The sequence below is a fragment of the Tupaia chinensis genome, unplaced genomic scaffold (genome assembly GCF_000334495.1).
Source record: "Tupaia chinensis unplaced genomic scaffold, TupChi_1.0 Scaffold000062_1, whole genome shotgun sequence".
NCBI classification, from domain to species: Eukaryota; Metazoa; Chordata; class Mammalia; order Scandentia; family Tupaiidae; genus Tupaia; species Tupaia belangeri.
In genome coordinates, this window is record NW_006159520.1 from 3,437,888 (window position 1) to 3,454,270 (window position 16,383).

A 16,383-nucleotide genomic window follows, 5' to 3' on the forward strand; every position below is an offset into this window, starting at 1 on the left:
AAGAGTGTTTTGTTTTTGTCCATAGAGGGTCTCAAGTGTTAAGGGCTAGTTTGAGAGACTGGCACAAACTAAGAAATATCACATGATAAGTCATCTAATTTAAAAGAAGAAAGAACAGATAACTCCCTCTGAGGTTCCAAGGTTTGAAGAATTACCCTAAGTTTTCCGTATTCAGGTAACCATGGTGATGCGCTCATAAACAAACACAAATATTGATAATCTGGTCAATAAAATATTGAGTCTCTTTGGCCATAAAAAATGTAACCTATATACATGGATGGACATGCCCTCATTACCCATAATATCGTTTCTATTTTCAGATTGAAATAGTTGTATTACAACTCTGTTCTTCTTTTTCCTCCTTAGCTAGTTTCCAAGTTTAAATCTTTCAAGAATAACTGCCTGGCTTTCTGCCAAATTATATGCAGAAGTGTAGTGAATCCTGAAACCTAAATGATATGCAAAAGCATGTAAAAACACATGACGTATGTAGAAAATTGAAGAGAAACATTCTCTGTGCACACGTGTGTGGATGAGTTTCAGGGACATGCATTCCACAATACATGTCCTGTTCTCCAGCCAAAAGTATTCTGAAGACACCCAAGGGCAACGAGTGAACATGTTTCTATTCCCAGTGGCTTTAATAATTGGGAGTCAAAAGATGGTACTCCTCTTGCTCTTACGTAATTGCGTTAAAGAGCAGTGTTACCAGGAGAAAAGCAGTGAATACTGAGTAGAACACAATAGAAGGAGATGGAAAATAGATACAAGAAGCTAGGTCTCCAGGGGCAGTATTTTCTATTTGCTGGGCTACAGACTCACAGCTGATAATGCAAGTTGTAATTAATATAAAAGCAGGAGACAATATGGGCAGAGCTTGTAGGAACGGAGCCACAGGAGAGCGCTCTGCTGCTCTCTGCGTCTCATTTACACACAGCTTTCCCTAGAAAACACAATTCTGCCTGTGTTTCCTCCCTCGAAAGTTAGGGGGGAAAATGATTTAGCACCATCAATGAATTTTGCTAAGGCTCGAAAACAGTATAGAGAGAACAGGAGTCTCTGGCACAGGAAGCAAATCACATGTGCATATCTTTTGTTGTGGTTGCAGAAACGGTGGAGCTGTAGCACTTTAAACTGTAGTGGCATTTCTGAGAGGGACCTGTCTAGAGGACTGTCCTTAATAGGTGTGGCTGACTTGGTGGTATTTCCCTGTCGAAATGATCCCACACAGTCCATGGTTCTACCTTAAGATCAAGGGGGTAAAATGTGTAAGGGTTTATAAATAAACAAAAAACTGAGTGGGGAAGTAAAATGTATTAGACTTCAAGGAGGAAAGAAAAAGGCCATACCACACACAAGTTATATCTACGATAATCCGAAACCCATTTCAGACTCCGAAGGAAAAGGTGATCCAATAGATGTGATACAGGACAAAAAACATTAGATGGGAATTAAGACTCCAGGGTGCCCCTTTTAACTGGTCGTGTGACCTTAAGCAAGTGATGCACTTCATTTCTCCGGTCTCATTTCCTTTATCTCTTTAAAATTAAGAAGTCAGATAAGCTAATCCCTAAGGTCATTTGCACTACTTATTTCTACTAATAAATATACCTTGAAAATAAGCTTTGGGTCTTCCAAAACCTATCCAAATACCTAACATTAAGCGAAAAAATTGTATACAAACTTGGAAAATACAGTAAAGTAATTCAGGGTATGTACTCATAGGTGGAGATTAATAGTACACATATATAAATGTATTTTCTCAGCAAATGAAGCACACAAAACTAATTCAACTCATTATATTTAAACAATGAAGGAAGAGTATACTTGTATCATACATAATTAAATTACTTATTTACTATTTACTATGACTTAATCTTGTTTCAACTCCTAATTAACATAATGCAAAATTTATTTTTTAAAATAAGATCAAGACTCCTATCCTGGGGTATTCAACTCACTCTACAAAAGTTAAAAATGTTGAGTATGGTTTGAACTTTGGAATTTCAACTGTGTTACTCCAAAGTTGATGTAAGAACTCAGGAGACCTGCGTATACTTTTAGACCCTAAACTCACTCTTTAAAAATGTAAATAAAGTCAGAGTTTTCTCCTCATCTCTCAACTTCTACCTCTCTATTAAGGTTTGGGAATTAAGATATGAGCAACTTTCACACAAGTGGCAAGCACACTTTGCAAAGAATTTCTCCATTTAGTGAAGCAACTTTTGGAGAAGACAGAAATATCGTATATTGTTGATACAATGCCATATTATAAAATATCTCTGATAATTTTGACTTATGTTGACTTTCATATCCCATAGAATATTCAGTTTACAAATAATAAGAAAATACAATTTTTTTAATATCAAAAGTGTTACATCTGAGTACTACTGAATCTTAAGTAAATGTCTTCATGGTTGTTAAATGCACCTCTGTTTAATATCATTTCACCACAGTGACCCTGAACGCATACTTTAACCACACAACCTCAATCATTTCAATAGCATAATTATTCTTGACAAAAAAATTAATGAAAAAGCTACCAGTCACCAAAAACTATCCAACATCAATAAGAACAACAGAAAAGCCCCACTTGTAAGCTATGTATTCCTGAGCTAGTGGCCAGAGCTCTGAGGTAGAGCATTCCCAGAACGGTTCCCCAGAGGCTTTGGAGAACACATCAGAGGTCTAACCATACACTATGATGAATGTAAGAAGTTATCAGGCAAAGGAAATCATTCCTATTATTAATATTATTATCAAATCTCATTATTTCCTCCTTGATCTTCTGTAGATCAACCAGGTAAACCTATCCCTCTCTTGCCATGGCTCCCCTCTAATTCTTCAAGGTAGGAATACAATTTATCTATAGGCAACTTGCCCGTATGCTGTCAGGAACAAGATTCTGCAGATTCTCCCTTTTGACCTAAACCCTTCTTGAGACATAAATAAACTTGACCTATTCAGAGATGCAAAACAAAACACCAGCATATCTTCATTTAAATGATAGCTTTCAATACAAACATTTTTTTAAAAAAAATTATTAGTGATATTATTACACCCAGTCCATTTTCAGGCACCTGCCATTAACTGTTAACAGACATGATTGCATTTTCTTCTCTTCACTTAATTCTTTCAAAGAAAACAAAATGTAGCTCTTTATAACCGCTATTACAGAAATAACAATATAGTTGTATAATCATTTGTACTTCGAGCAAACAGTGCTTAGCTCAGAGAATATATTTCAAACAAATATATTTCATTTGTCTAAACTTGATATAAAGATACGTAAGATCTAAAGATATCTTTATGTATAAGTAAATATAAAGGCATGTTTCATTAGTCCATACTAGATCTATAGATTTGGTCTAAACATACATAAAATAGGAAATGGGGGTATCACATATTATTCAGAAGTACTACAGATTAGGAAAACCATGATTATTTCATAACAGTTTCCAAGTTCAAACTGCTTTTGAAAAATTGCTTTCTTGACATGTTTATTTTAAACATGATAAATTAGAATGCCTGGAAAACTTAACATGAACTACAGCTGGAAAACGAAGTTCTATTTCCTTTGACTATCATTTTTTTTTTCCTCCGCAATATTCCAAAGAATTCAGTAGTAGCTGTTTCCTACCCACAACTATTACTCTCACATAACAGTAAGAGTCTAAGATAAAATACATTACACTATTAAAGTATAGGAATTTACTAAATACAACAGAATAGTTCTGCATATTTTCTTTTCTATTTGATTCCAAACTTATCTCATCATTATGCATATCATCTGTAAGTGTTAATAATAAATGAACAGATTCAGGGTCCTCGCTGAATTTAAGGAGTGAGGGGTAAACTGAGTGAAGGTAAGACAATTATGGCTGTCTTCTTTTAATATACCTATGTTATGTCAGGTTATTTCTATAACATCGTGAAATGTGAAATTAGCATGATTTACCAAATGATAGTATAAAAAATTTATTATTACAAGTATGCCAATAATACTTGCTTTGAAAGTATTTCTATCCACTACTTTATTTGCGTATATTTTCAACTTGTTTAATAAGAAAAGCAAAAGCTATATAGCTACCTAGTATTTTGCTTCCGATGAGTCTTTCTTTCTTTGCTCTCCACTATACAGAATTGTACACTTATTCTTTCTTTTATTTTTTGCACTCTTTCTTCTTCCTTGCCCGCTCCTTCCTTAAACACACACACATGCAATGTAGCTTGATACCACTTAATAAGGATAGAGGTGTATGTATTTTGGGGGTGTCAAACAGCTGTCACAAACTGTCACCTCCACAAGAAAAACCTTGGCACACAACAAATTAAACTACATTTCTTTTTTAGCTGTCATTATTCATAGCCAATAAGTTGAAATGCTCTCAGCATTTCATGTGCAAATAAAACCATGAGGAAGCCCAGTAGATCAGAATAGTGGGCCAACAGATAAAACAGAGAAAACAACACGCTGTCTGGGTCCTTCTGAAGTGGCTCATCATCACCCCTGCACCAGTGTTCACCAAATGAGATCCAGCCTGAGGCAATGTATTAAATATGCATATCAAAGCAAATGAAAAAATAAACCTGAAGATTCAAATTGGACACATTTACATGCTGAAAATGTCCCATTCATACCACCTTCCAGGTAGTGGTGCTGCAGTATTTTTGCCTTTTATTTATTTTATTTTTCAACTGGGGGGGTTGAGGGAGGGAGTTTTTAAGAGAGACTGAACAACATAAGAGGAATCACACCGCAAGAGAGGTGTGGAAATGAATACAATCAATACAGCTATGGTACAAACATTCTCAAAAACTGGTGAAAACCCTCTAAGGTTTTCTCTCGCGTCCTGCATCAACTACACATCTGTGGCAAACCTCTCCATTTCCCCACTCGGTGTGTTGGTGGAACAAATTATTGCTTCCTTTCAAAACAAATAGCAGGGGGCTAAAGTAAAAATGTTATAGTTCAGATCTCCAGGAAATAAAAGGCTTTAAATTATGACGCCCAATGAGGTGGCAAGCCCTCATGGGTTCAAAATAAATCAGTTGTCATATTTACTTGATTGGGGGCCTGAACAGGGAGCAACAAATGTTACAGTTGATTCTCTTATCCAAAGCTGATGATTGCTAAATTATTAAAGCGTTATCCTCTTAGGTATGACTTCCTTCTTGAGTGTATATTTAAATATCACAATAGTGCCTTAAATTGGCATTGTCTATCAGCCAATATGCCAAACAGCCTCGTTTATCTTATCTCTTCCTATGTAAACATCAGCTCTAGCTCACTGTACATCCACTGGAAAAACAGTTGCCAAGAAACTGCTCTAGAAAATCAAGTAGTCTGGTCCCCCAGAAATATCATGAGAAAAGCTTTGACTTGTAGAGAACTATGAACTTCTCAGTCTACAAATCAGGTAAATAGATCCCATCCCATTCCATCCCCCACCCCCCAGTGTGAATGCATATGAATTGAGAAACAGAAAGCAGTAAAAAGAAATAAGTCAATAACAACAAAAATGAATATGTCTGAGGTTAGTGTCATCCCTCACAGACCACAACCATGCACTATACAGCGGCAGATCAGAATTCTCTTTCCATAGCTGTTGTTTTATCCTTTGGTTTCATTGAATGCATTTAATGGACAAAGGTCTCCCCAAAGTTTCCTCTATGTGATGAAAAAAGGTAAGGGTAAAGATGAATGCATGAGCTTTCATTCTTTCTCAGAACTGGATATCCCAGACTGAGGTTTTCTTTTCTTTATCTTCTTTCTTTCTCCCCCCACCCCCCACTACTAAACTGTTCTTAGGCTGATTTCTTACACAGTTCAAAGGTCAATTATTAAAATCTATAGTGAATATTTTCAAAACTTTTGCTGGGGGTGGGGGGGAGGAGAATCACCCAGGAGGTGTATTCTCAAAGGATCTCGGGTCATTTCTTTTAACAGCCAGAAATTGGGGTAAGGACTATAAACTGCTCTCAAGCCCTAATGCTTATTTAACTCACACAGGGTATTCCATTAATATTTCAGCCACGAAGTTATTAGACTAGAAACTATATCATTTAGGTTCTGAGTTCAATAGCGTGTAGTCTATAGACACCCTGTCCCCCCACCCCCAGGATTGAGTTACTATAAATAAACTGCTGTTCACACCCACTCTTTAACCTCGCCACTCTTGCCTTTCCTACCAGCTGCAATCTTTCTTCTTTTTGCTTCTTTTTCAAATTTTCAGTCTCACTACATATGCTTTTTTCCCCCCTTTAAGCATCAGACTCACTAGATCAGTTCCAAAATAGGATTTAAAAACAGAGAGAATAGAAAGAAATCTCCTTTCCTGGCCTGATACACACAGCCATTTCTTACTATACTCTTCACCCACATTCACCAACTGTTAAAGTGTTAAAATTCAACCACTAACCTATGGTTCCTCAATCATAATTCCCTTCAGCTTTCTGTAATACATTGTTAATAATTGGTTCATCAAGGTTACTGTCTTTTATTATGAAGATGCTTCAGGCACTTGGCAATAAGTCCATATTCTGACAATAAGTTTCTACAGAGCAAAAGCCCCAAGAACTGTAATGTGTTCATTCACTCCTTCTTTTATTTCTAATGCAGTGCAAGATGGCCAGTAATTCTCAGGATTGTCATCTGCATGTGAGGCTGAGAAATAAGCCCTCCCTCCCCAATTCTTTCTCTCCTCCAGTCCTCTGTCTCTTTCTGGTCCTGTCCAGCTGACTGTGTTGCTCTTTCTATTCCTGCTTTACTGGTTACACAGCGTTGAGAAAGCAGAAAAGACAATGGTCACCATATCAAACAGAATTTGCTAACACTCAAGCCACCAAATCCAGAAAACTTTACACATTAAAAGCACAGTTCACGGCACCAACTCCTGGTTTTCTGGCTCGCAGAGAGGGGGGGGCGGGGGAGGGGGAAGAGAAAAAGATCCCCAAAAGAGAACAATTCATTTCAAAGAAACCTAAGTCAGTGGCACTAGATGTTAAAACAAGTTTTTTTTTAAAAAAATGCTTTGCCCAGTGGCCTTCAAAGAATGCCAAAGGCTCACAGACTTACATGGTCAGCAAGATTTGTGGAGGAGCCTGAAAGTTCTTCGTGGTCTGACTTGGAGCTGCCATCCCTTTCATCAATGACGAGGTCAATGGGCATTTTCCCCTTCAAACAGCTAATGTACCGGTGGCAGAAGTTATCACACAGTTCGTGGACCTAGAGGGAAGGTCAAGGTGGAGGGTTCAGCTCATGATGATTTTGTTGTTGTTTTGTTTCATTTTTAAAGAGGAAAAATATCAGGTTACAATGTTACATTTGGAAAGAGCAACAGTGTGATGTCTTCCAAACTAACTCTAATTAAGGGGTGTAATAGTTGAAGGCAAGGAAACAATAGAGCAATTGTTACAGGAGATATTATTCTCCAGAGACTTCCCTGAGCAACAAGTTACAATACACAGAGAGCAAGAAAACAGGACTAGAAATAACTGGGTTCAGATGGGGAGTCCAGAGGGGCAAATCTGATTTGATAATGACATCAAAACATGAGAACACTGGAACTGGGGACCAGCGTGAACATTTGCCATTCAATCAGCTAGTTTAGATGTTTCCAGGAGGAGCCAGTGAGCTGCAGAGCGAAGTAAAGTCCCCCCAAGGAGGATGACTCCCTCTGCTTGCACCTAATGCAAACTCTGGGCTGAGAGTGAGCTGAGCTAATAGAGACACAAGAAGGATGTGTGTCCACTAACACAAATGGTTTGCTGCATTTCAAAATAATCCTGAATGCCTGGGGAAAGAAAGGGGAGGGGGGTTGCTACTTTAAAAGGCAAGGCTGCCCTGATTCACCCATTCTCTAAGCTTCTGGGTCAAGGAGCACTGTGAAGGAAGAACGTGGGGACAAACTCAAAATCTCTGGGTACTCCATCCCTCATGGTGGAGGGTGTGTTAAACACACCCCACTCAAGTAGGAGGGGGGGAAGTGACTAAATCAAAACGGGGAGTGCTATTTCCTGCTTACCTTTTCCAACTCCAAAAGATGAAACCTTAGTACTTGGATTGCTTGTATCATCTGCGGAAAAAAGTTCAGAGCCTGGAGTTAGGGCTCGGAGGTCCCCAGTGCAGGGTGGGGAGGGGATTGAGCTGGGGAGAAGAAACGGGCATGTGGCCAGGCAAAACCCACACATCAAGAAATAGAAAAAACCAAGCGATTAGTGGGGGGGAGGAGAATCACCCAGGAGGTGTATTCTCAAAGGATCTCGGGTCATTTCTTTTAACAGCCAGAAATTGGGGTAAGGACTATAAACTGCTCTCAAGCCCTAATGCTTATTTAACTCACACAGGGTATTCCATTAATATTTCAGCCACGAAGTTATTAGACTAGAAACTATATCATTTAGGTTCTGAGTTCAATAGCGTGTAGTCTATAGACACCCTGTCCCCCCACCCCCAGGATTGAGTTACTATAAATAAACTGCTGTTCACACCCACTCTTTAACCTCGCCACTCTTGCCTTTCCTACCAGCTGCAATCTTTCTTCTTTTTGCTTCTTTTTCAAATTTTCAGTCTCACTACATATGCTTTTTTCCCCCCTTTAAGCATCAGACTCACTAGATCAGTTCCAAAATAGGATTTAAAAACAGAGAGAATAGAAAGAAATCTCCTTTCCTGGCCTGATACACACAGCCATTTCTTACTATACTCTTCACCCACATTCACCAACTGTTAAAGTGTTAAAATTCAACCACTAACCTATGGTTCCTCAATCATAATTCCCTTCAGCTTTCTGTAATACATTGTTAATAATTGGTTCATCAAGGTTACTGTCTTTTATTATGAAGATGCTTCAGGCACTTGGCAATAAGTCCATATTCTGACAATAAGTTTCTACAGAGCAAAAGCCCCAAGAACTGTAATGTGTTCATTCACTCCTTCTTTTATTTCTAATGCAGTGCAAGATGGCCAGTAATTCTCAGGATTGTCATCTGCATGTGAGGCTGAGAAATAAGCCCTCCCTCCCCAATTCTTTCTCTCCTCCAGTCCTCTGTCTCTTTCTGGTCCTGTCCAGCTGACTGTGTTGCTCTTTCTATTCCTGCTTTACTGGTTACACAGCGTTGAGAAAGCAGAAAAGACAATGGTCACCATATCAAACAGAATTTGCTAACACTCAAGCCACCAAATCCAGAAAACTTTACACATTAAAAGCACAGTTCACTGCACCAACTCCTGGTTTTCTGGCTCGCAGAGAGGGGGGGGCGGGGGAGGGGGAAGAGAAAAAGATCCCCAAAAGAGAACAATTCATTTCAAAGAAACCTAAGTCAGTGGCACTAGATGTTAAAACAAGTTTTTTTTTAAAAAAATGCTTTGCCCAGTGGCCTTCAAAGAATGCCAAAGGCTCACAGACTTACATGGTCAGCAAGATTTGTGGAGGAGCCTGAAAGTTCTTCGTGGTCTGACTTGGAGCTGCCATCCCTTTCATCAATGACGAGGTCAATGGGCATTTTCCCCTTCAAACAGCTAATGTACCGGTGGCAGAAGTTATCACACAGTTCGTGGACCTAGAGGGAAGGTCAAGGTGGAGGGTTCAGCTCATGATGATTTTGTTGTTGTTTTGTTTCATTTTTAAAGAGGAAAAATATCAGGTTACAATGTTACATTTGGAAAGAGCAACAGTGTGATGTCTTCCAAACTAACTCTAATTAAGGGGTGTAATAGTTGAAGGCAAGGAAACAATAGAGCAATTGTTACAGGAGATATTATTCTCCAGAGACTTCCCTGAGCAACAAGTTACAATACACAGAGAGCAAGAAAACAGGACTAGAAATAACTGGGTTCAGATGGGGAGTCCAGAGGGGCAAATCTGATTTGATAATGACATCAAAACATGAGAACACTGGAACTGGGGACCAGCGTGAACATTTGCCATTCAATCAGCTAGTTTAGATGTTTCCAGGAGGAGCCAGTGAGCTGCAGAGCGAAGTAAAGTCCCCCCAAGGAGGATGACTCCCTCTGCTTGCACCTAATGCAAACTCTGGGCTGAGAGTGAGCTGAGCTAATAGAGACACAAGAAGGATGTGTGTCCACTAACACAAATGGTTTGCTGCATTTCAAAATAATCCTGAATGCCTGGGGAAAGAAAGGGGAGGGGGGTTGCTACTTTAAAAGGCAAGGCTGCCCTGATTCACCCATTCTCTAAGCTTCTGGGTCAAGGAGCACTGTGAAGGAAGAACGTGGGGACAAACTCAAAATCTCTGGGTACTCCATCCCTCATGGTGGAGGGTGTGTTAAACACACCCCACTCAAGTAGGAGGGGGGGAAGTGACTAAATCAAAACGGGGAGTGCTATTTCCTGCTTACCTTTTCCAACTCCAAAAGATGAAACCTTAGTACTTGGATTGCTTGTATCATCTGCGGAAAAAAGTTCAGAGCCTGGAGTTAGGGCTCGGAGGTCCCCAGTGCAGGGTGGGGAGGGGATTGAGCTGGGGAGAAGAAACGGGCATGTGGCCAGGCAAAACCCACACATCAAGAAATAGAAAAAACCAAGCGATTACTGATCATCTCTGCCTCATTGGCCACGGGGTAGGAATCTGACTCAACCTGAGCCTAAGCATGAATGTGTTTCCCCTGTTCACTGAGCGATGTGTGAGGACGGCTTTCCTTGGACCAGGCCTTCTTTCTCAGCCTAAGTCCCCCTTTACAGTCCCCTCCCTTGACCTCAGGCCAAAGGGGGGGGGTGGAAGAAGTCGCTTCTCTGGTTAGAGAAGGCTTTTTAGAACAGCATACCCAGCGAAATCCGTCCTCACTAAAGAAGGAAATACTCCAGATGAATGGTGAGGCAGGGCCTTTGAAAGCGGATTTAAGTACTTTTAATATTGAAATCGTGCAAATTAGCAAAAGAATCGCACCTAAAAGTGGCCCGCGCTGGCCGGCCCCTCACACCCCCAGCCCCCACCTCCTGGCCCGCCCTCCGCCGCGCCGGCGGTTACTTCCTTCGGGTGAGCTGCCCGGGTCTCGGCCGCCTGCCCCGGCAAACAGAGGAAATAACTCACTTCTCGCAGCTTACTCCCGGGGCCGAGACCTGGGAATCGTCCCCAGCTCGCGCTCTCGGCGCCGCGTCCCGGGTCCCTGCCTCTCTGGGCTTCGCTCCCTGGGACGCCCATCCCGCCCCTTGCTCGCCAGCCCCCCAGCCCGGGCTCTAAGAGGTTCCCTTCCTTCCTGTCTCCCTAGAACTCCAAACTAGGGCTCAGCTCGGGCTCCCCAGAGCTCTGGGACAGAGGGGGTGCTCTTCGGCATGGGAGGGGGCCGAGGCTGGGGCAAAGCAAAAAAACAAAAAAAACAAAAAAAACAAAAAAAACCAGAACCTTACCAAATTGTCCAGCTCTGGATTTGAGGAAAAAAGTGGCTTTTCGGCGCGAACCTGGAAGAAGCAGGGAAAGTCAGTATGAATGACCACCCCATTTAAAAGAAGAAAAACCCTGTCACCGACTAAACCGGAGTGTGATTGTGGGGACAGCGGAGGGGCTGGGGCGGGAAAGGGGAGTGGGGCTTTGGTGAGATACGGGACACGAACTAGTTGTGCCTTAGATTAGTGGGATGGGCTGAGAAGGAATCTAGGGCCTTCGAGTCCGGGCCGGTACAGGGGGCCCTAGTGCCACTAACAGTGGCCGGAACTCGGGCTCCGGGCTGCGGCCCCGAGAGCTCCGGGATCCAAGCGTCCTAGAGGCGGTGGCTCTCCGCCTCCCCCATCCGCGCCCCGCAGACGGCTCCGGGAGGCGCCCAGCTTTCCAGCCTCTCTGGCACTCCCGGGTCCCTCACAGCCCCTCTCCCCAATTCTTGTTTAAGTAGCTGCAGGCAGGGGGAAAAGGCCAAGCCCCAGATTAGGAGCAGGTCAACTTTAATTCGAGGGTCGAGGCCCTGTATTCCTGGCTGGGGGGGAAAACAAACACCCATATTTATCTCCGCTTCCAATTCGCCTCCAGGCTCAGGGATGGGGAGGAGGCGTCGAGTGTGTTGAACTGGGCCAGAGGAGCAGATCGGGTGTCCCTGCCTTTTCCTCCTCTTTCAAGGAAAGCTCGGAGGAGAGGGGAGGAGGAGTGAGGGGCTGCTGGAGGGTGAGTGGGTCAAGAAGGTTGGACCTGCTTGGCGAAGACCGCGATGTCCTCGTTGAAGGAGTCGGAGGAGCAGACGTCTCCGCCGGCCACTCCGGGTTCCCGGGGAGTGCAGGTCGCCAGCTCGCACTTCTCAAAGACCAGAGCTAACAGAGGAAACAACGGGTGCCTAACGGGCAGCGCCACGCAGAGACACACACACGGAGACGGGGTGCAGAGGGGAAGGAGCGAGAACTGTAATCAACAAGTTTGGAGGGTTTGGATCCCTTCTTTACTACAACAGGCACGCATCACACTTTGCAACCTTCCTCAGTCAGCCGCGCCTGGGCCAGAAACAGAAAGGAAAATCGGCCTGGCCTTCTCCCTCAGCTCAGAAGTCCCTCAGATCTGGCTAGAAAAGCCCTGGGTCACTTCAGCCCGCCAAAGCACAGCAGTCTCAGTTGGAACGCAAGGAAACGTCCACTGAGCTCAGGCAGTCTGGAACCCGGAGTTGATCCAGACCCACTCCCCACACCACAGAGGCCATGGCAGCAGCCCCTGCGACCCAACCCTGACCTCCCAAGAAAGGAAACACTCTTTGGAATAATAATAATAATAATAATAATAATAATAATAATAATTGGCTTGATTCTGCACCATAATAGACATTTCAGACCAGGCCCAAGACTTCACCTACATATACACTGGAGTGACATTCCCTAAGTGCAAGAGCATGCTCTTCTAACCTCTCTACCCCCTGGCCTTATAAACTTGTTTGCTCTACTTCTAGTAAGCCCGCGTGTAGAGGCCAAAATAATAGGAATGTTAAACGCCAGAGAGCTTCCTTCCAAAGACCACATTTCTCCCAGCGTTGCAGTAGACAAAAATAAATAAATCGTGCTTTAAAACTTGGAAGTGTGTGTGTGGATGCCCTTTGTGTTCCTCCGGCTGGCTCAGCTACACTTTGGGTTTGGTTGCTGTTTACCCACTGTCCCCTTCCCACGGCATCCCATGGCCTTCCCCACCTACCCCTCAGCTGGAAGAGCCCCGGTGGTACCCGTTTGGACTTTGCCTCCTCACCCCTTCCTGAGTTCTCTCAGAATATAAAATAATTTCCAGCCATCTCCCTTACTCCCGCCAGGAGCAGCTCTGTGCAAGCCGCAGTCCCTTCCACCCGCTGCACTTGAAGGTCTGCCCCCTTTATTTACAGAGAATTAAGAAGTGGGTGATTAGGACTTCCTGGCCGACAGAAGCAGCCCTGATCCCAGCTCAAGCTGCATTTAGTGGCTCCCAGAATCTTGGTAGGAAACAGATGAGAGAAAGAGAGGGGGGGGGGGAGAACCAAACCAAAACAAAGTTGCTCCACATCGGCAGGAAACTTTCCCCTTCAAGGCCTCTGTTAGGGGGCCTGAAGAGACCAGTCCTGAGTCCTTTGGTCAGAAATCCTGCCCTGGGGGAAAAGGCCGGGGCAGGATTCTGAGGACTCAGTCACTACGGGCTGTGGAGTCCAGAGTGACCCGGCCGTGGGAGTGGAGGAGGTTGTATCTTCCGGGTCTGCGACTGGAAGGGCAGAAGAGCAGGCCCCCTCCACTGTCCTTTCTTAAGGCAAGCGGCTACCCTCGCCCCGTGCAGAAATAACTCCTCACTTAGTTGCCCACCCCCATCCCCCACAGAGACAAATGCACACGCTCGCTCACACTCACACACAGTAAGATGGGTCCGGGGGGGTCGGATTACCCATAGATCGCGTCCTTGTCCCGCTTCAAGGCGTCGTTGACAGCGGATCCCATGCTGGCCGGCATGACATTGGGGTGCGGGGCGTGCGCGCCGTAGTGCTGCGTGGCGTGGAGCGGTGGCCCGTGGTTCAGGTGGTGAACCGGGGGGATCGGCCGCGGCGCGTGTGGGTCTCCGTACATGGACGCGGGAACCCCTACTCCGTCCATCCCGCCGTAATGGGGCAGCTCATCGTACTGTCAGAACGCGGCAAGGGGGAGGGGGCGCAAGAGGTGAGAGAGAACAGAGGAGAGCAGGGGGGGAAAGGGAAGGCGATGCAGGGAGAAGAGAGTGAACAGAAAAGTGGGAAGGGGTAGAGATGAGACAGAGAGGGAGAAAGACCAAGAGAGAGAAGAAAGGGGGGAGGGAGCCAGAGAGAGAGAGAGGGAGAAGGAAGGAAAATAAAAATAAAAACAAAGTCAGAAAGGAGAAAAGTACCGAGCACAAGTTGAACACACAGAAACCAAACCAGCCGAAAAAACGGAGTTGAAAGTGGCGGGGGAAAATGTTTTACAATATCACAATGAAAAGTAAGAACCAAGAGCAGCGTTTAGAGAAAGGAGAGGAGGAGGTGAGGCCGGGGATCGAGAGGGCGCCGGGAGGCCCCGCCCCCGCCGGAGGCAGCAGAGCCGTAGCAAGCCAACGGAGGGAGAAGTGGAGTTAGTGTGAGGAGGAAGCCCCGGATCCCACCCCTCACCCCCCTTCGCCTTCTCCAGAGGATCCAATAAATCAAAAGGCGAAATGAAACAAAATAAAGAGAAGAAAAACGCTAATAATCAGGACGAGAACGCCGAGGACGAGGGAAGAGACTAGGGTCAGTGCCTCCCCCGGGGCAGGGATCGGAGGGTGGGGGGAATAACGTGAAAGTTACCAGAAACATTATTTAGCAGCGGATTCCCTGCGTCCTTGTCAATTTCAGAGACAAAACAAGCAGCCCAGGCTAGTCTAGGCAAAAAAGAACCGGGGGAATCGCGCTGCTGGGGTAAAAGCTGGAGCGAGGCGAAAGCGTGTAACAATTGCACACGCACACACACACAGCACTCACACGCACTCGCCGCCCGCCCGCTCGCACAGCGCTGGAACACGCGCGCCCAGACACGCACACACGCACGCACACACACTCGCACACACGCAGAGGCATGGGGGGGAAAGAAGCCGATGAATAATTTTGCTGCTATTTTTTAAAATACTGGCCGCCATCATCAAGCAGCGAGCAGCAGCAGCAGCGTTGAAGGGAGAGGAGGCATCGGGACAGGCCCCTCTTAGGAGAGGATTTATATCTAGGTAAGTGTTGGAGATTTAAACCTACCCTTTGCGCCATCAGTCTGCGCTCCAATAAACTCCTGGATGTGTCGTATATTTAATATCCCAGTCCGGATAAGAAAGTGATCTAGGCTGAAGATTCCTCTTTTTTTTCCAAACCAAGGAGACTTCTCCCAATTCTCCAATATGTTATATTTAGGGAAAAAAAGAAAAAAAAAAAAGAAAAAAAGAAAAGCCCAGGCAAGACAACGAAGAGTTTTTTTTTTCTGTGATATTTCTTCTTTTTCTCTTTTTTCCTCTTCTTCCTCCTCCTCCTGATCTTCCTCCTCCTCCTCCACCTCCTCCTCCTCCCCCCTCCCCTCCTCCTCCTTTTTGGTCCTCCTTTCCCCCTCTTTCTCTTCTCTTCCCCTCAGTTGGAAAAAAAAAAAAAGAAAGAAAAGAAAAAGAAGAAAAAGAAGGAAAAAAAAATTGTCAAGCCCCCGAACTGAAGGTTACGAGCGGCCCGTCAGCAGCCCACATGTAACCGAACTGTCGTGTTTCATGGCTTTTTGCCACTCCAGCTGTCAATCAAAGCCCGGAATGTCAAGGTAGTGAATGAATGATGGTTGATGATGATGAAGAGGAGGAATCTTTCAGACCCGTTTTTTTCTTCCAGTAAAACTCCACGAGGGGTTTCTGCTTCTTGAATTTTTTCCTCCCCCCTCCCCCCTCTTTTAGCTTTGCCCCCGCGGTATCTACAATATGATCCTCTCTCTTTAAAGTATTGTTCAAAGAAAGCAGGGAGAAAAATCAAGAAAAAAATGAATAGTTTGCAAAAATTGGACTTCCTCCCCCCCTTTCCTGGTAGGTATTTTGTCTCTCCCTCTCTCGCTCGCTCGCTCGCTCGCTCTCACTCGCGCTCGCTCTCTCGCGCTCGCTCTCGCTCTCTTTCTCTCTCTGGGAGATGAGTGAGTGTCAGTAGGTGTTGGCAGGTTGGCTGCTGCCTGGCTTATAGAAGAGCCTCAGTTTGGCGGCGCGGGTCGGCGGCGGGAGAACGAAATGACGGAACCCGGAAGTCGTGGTGGCCATAGCCCGTCGTACGGCGGAGACACATCCCGGGAGTGGGGAGCGGGAGCGAGGAGGAGCGCGCTGCGCGGAGCCTCTGATATGCAGCGAGTGCGATCGGACAGCCCCGGCTGGGGGGGCCGAGGAGGCGGGGAGCGGCGAGGGGGGAGGGGCGGCTGGGGAGGCGGCGAACGCGCCAAGCAGCGAGGC

General features: G+C 44.8%; 1 protein-coding gene and 1 long non-coding RNA gene across 11 annotated transcripts in view; one reads left to right on the top strand and one right to left on the bottom strand.

Annotated features, from left to right (window-relative positions):
* Positions 1 to 15,385, bottom strand: part of MEIS2 (Meis homeobox 2) — a 261,354-nt gene extending 245,969 nt beyond the window's left edge. For 4 of the 9 annotated variants that reach the window (XM_006141705.3, XM_006141703.3, XM_006141708.2 and 1 more), the window contains exons 1-6: positions 15,176 to 15,385; positions 13,831 to 14,063; positions 12,142 to 12,283; positions 11,373 to 11,423; positions 10,364 to 10,414; positions 9,415 to 9,564 (exon numbers count right to left, since the gene is read on the bottom strand). In XM_006141705.3, coding sequence (XP_006141767.1) covers positions 9,415 to 9,564; positions 10,364 to 10,414; positions 11,373 to 11,423; positions 12,142 to 12,283; positions 13,831 to 14,063; positions 15,176 to 15,187 — 639 coding nt within the window. In that variant the 5' untranslated portion in view covers positions 15,188 to 15,385. Of the gene's footprint in view, positions 1 to 9,414; positions 9,565 to 10,363; positions 10,415 to 11,372; positions 11,424 to 12,141; positions 12,284 to 13,830; positions 14,064 to 14,737; positions 14,818 to 15,175 lie in introns of those variants that run through there. The other 5 variants (XM_027765607.1, XM_006141704.3, XM_006141709.2 and 2 more) reach the window with 2 other exon arrangements.
* A 169-nt stretch (positions 15,386 to 15,554) lies between these two features.
* The window catches only part of LOC102492893 (uncharacterized), an 18,918-nt gene continuing 18,089 nt past the window's right edge, over positions 15,555 to 16,383 (top strand). For both annotated transcript variants that reach the window (XR_333505.2, XR_003546712.1), the window contains exon 1: positions 15,555 to 15,972. This is a non-coding gene — a long non-coding RNA (uncharacterized LOC102492893). The remainder of the gene's footprint in view (positions 15,973 to 16,383) is intronic.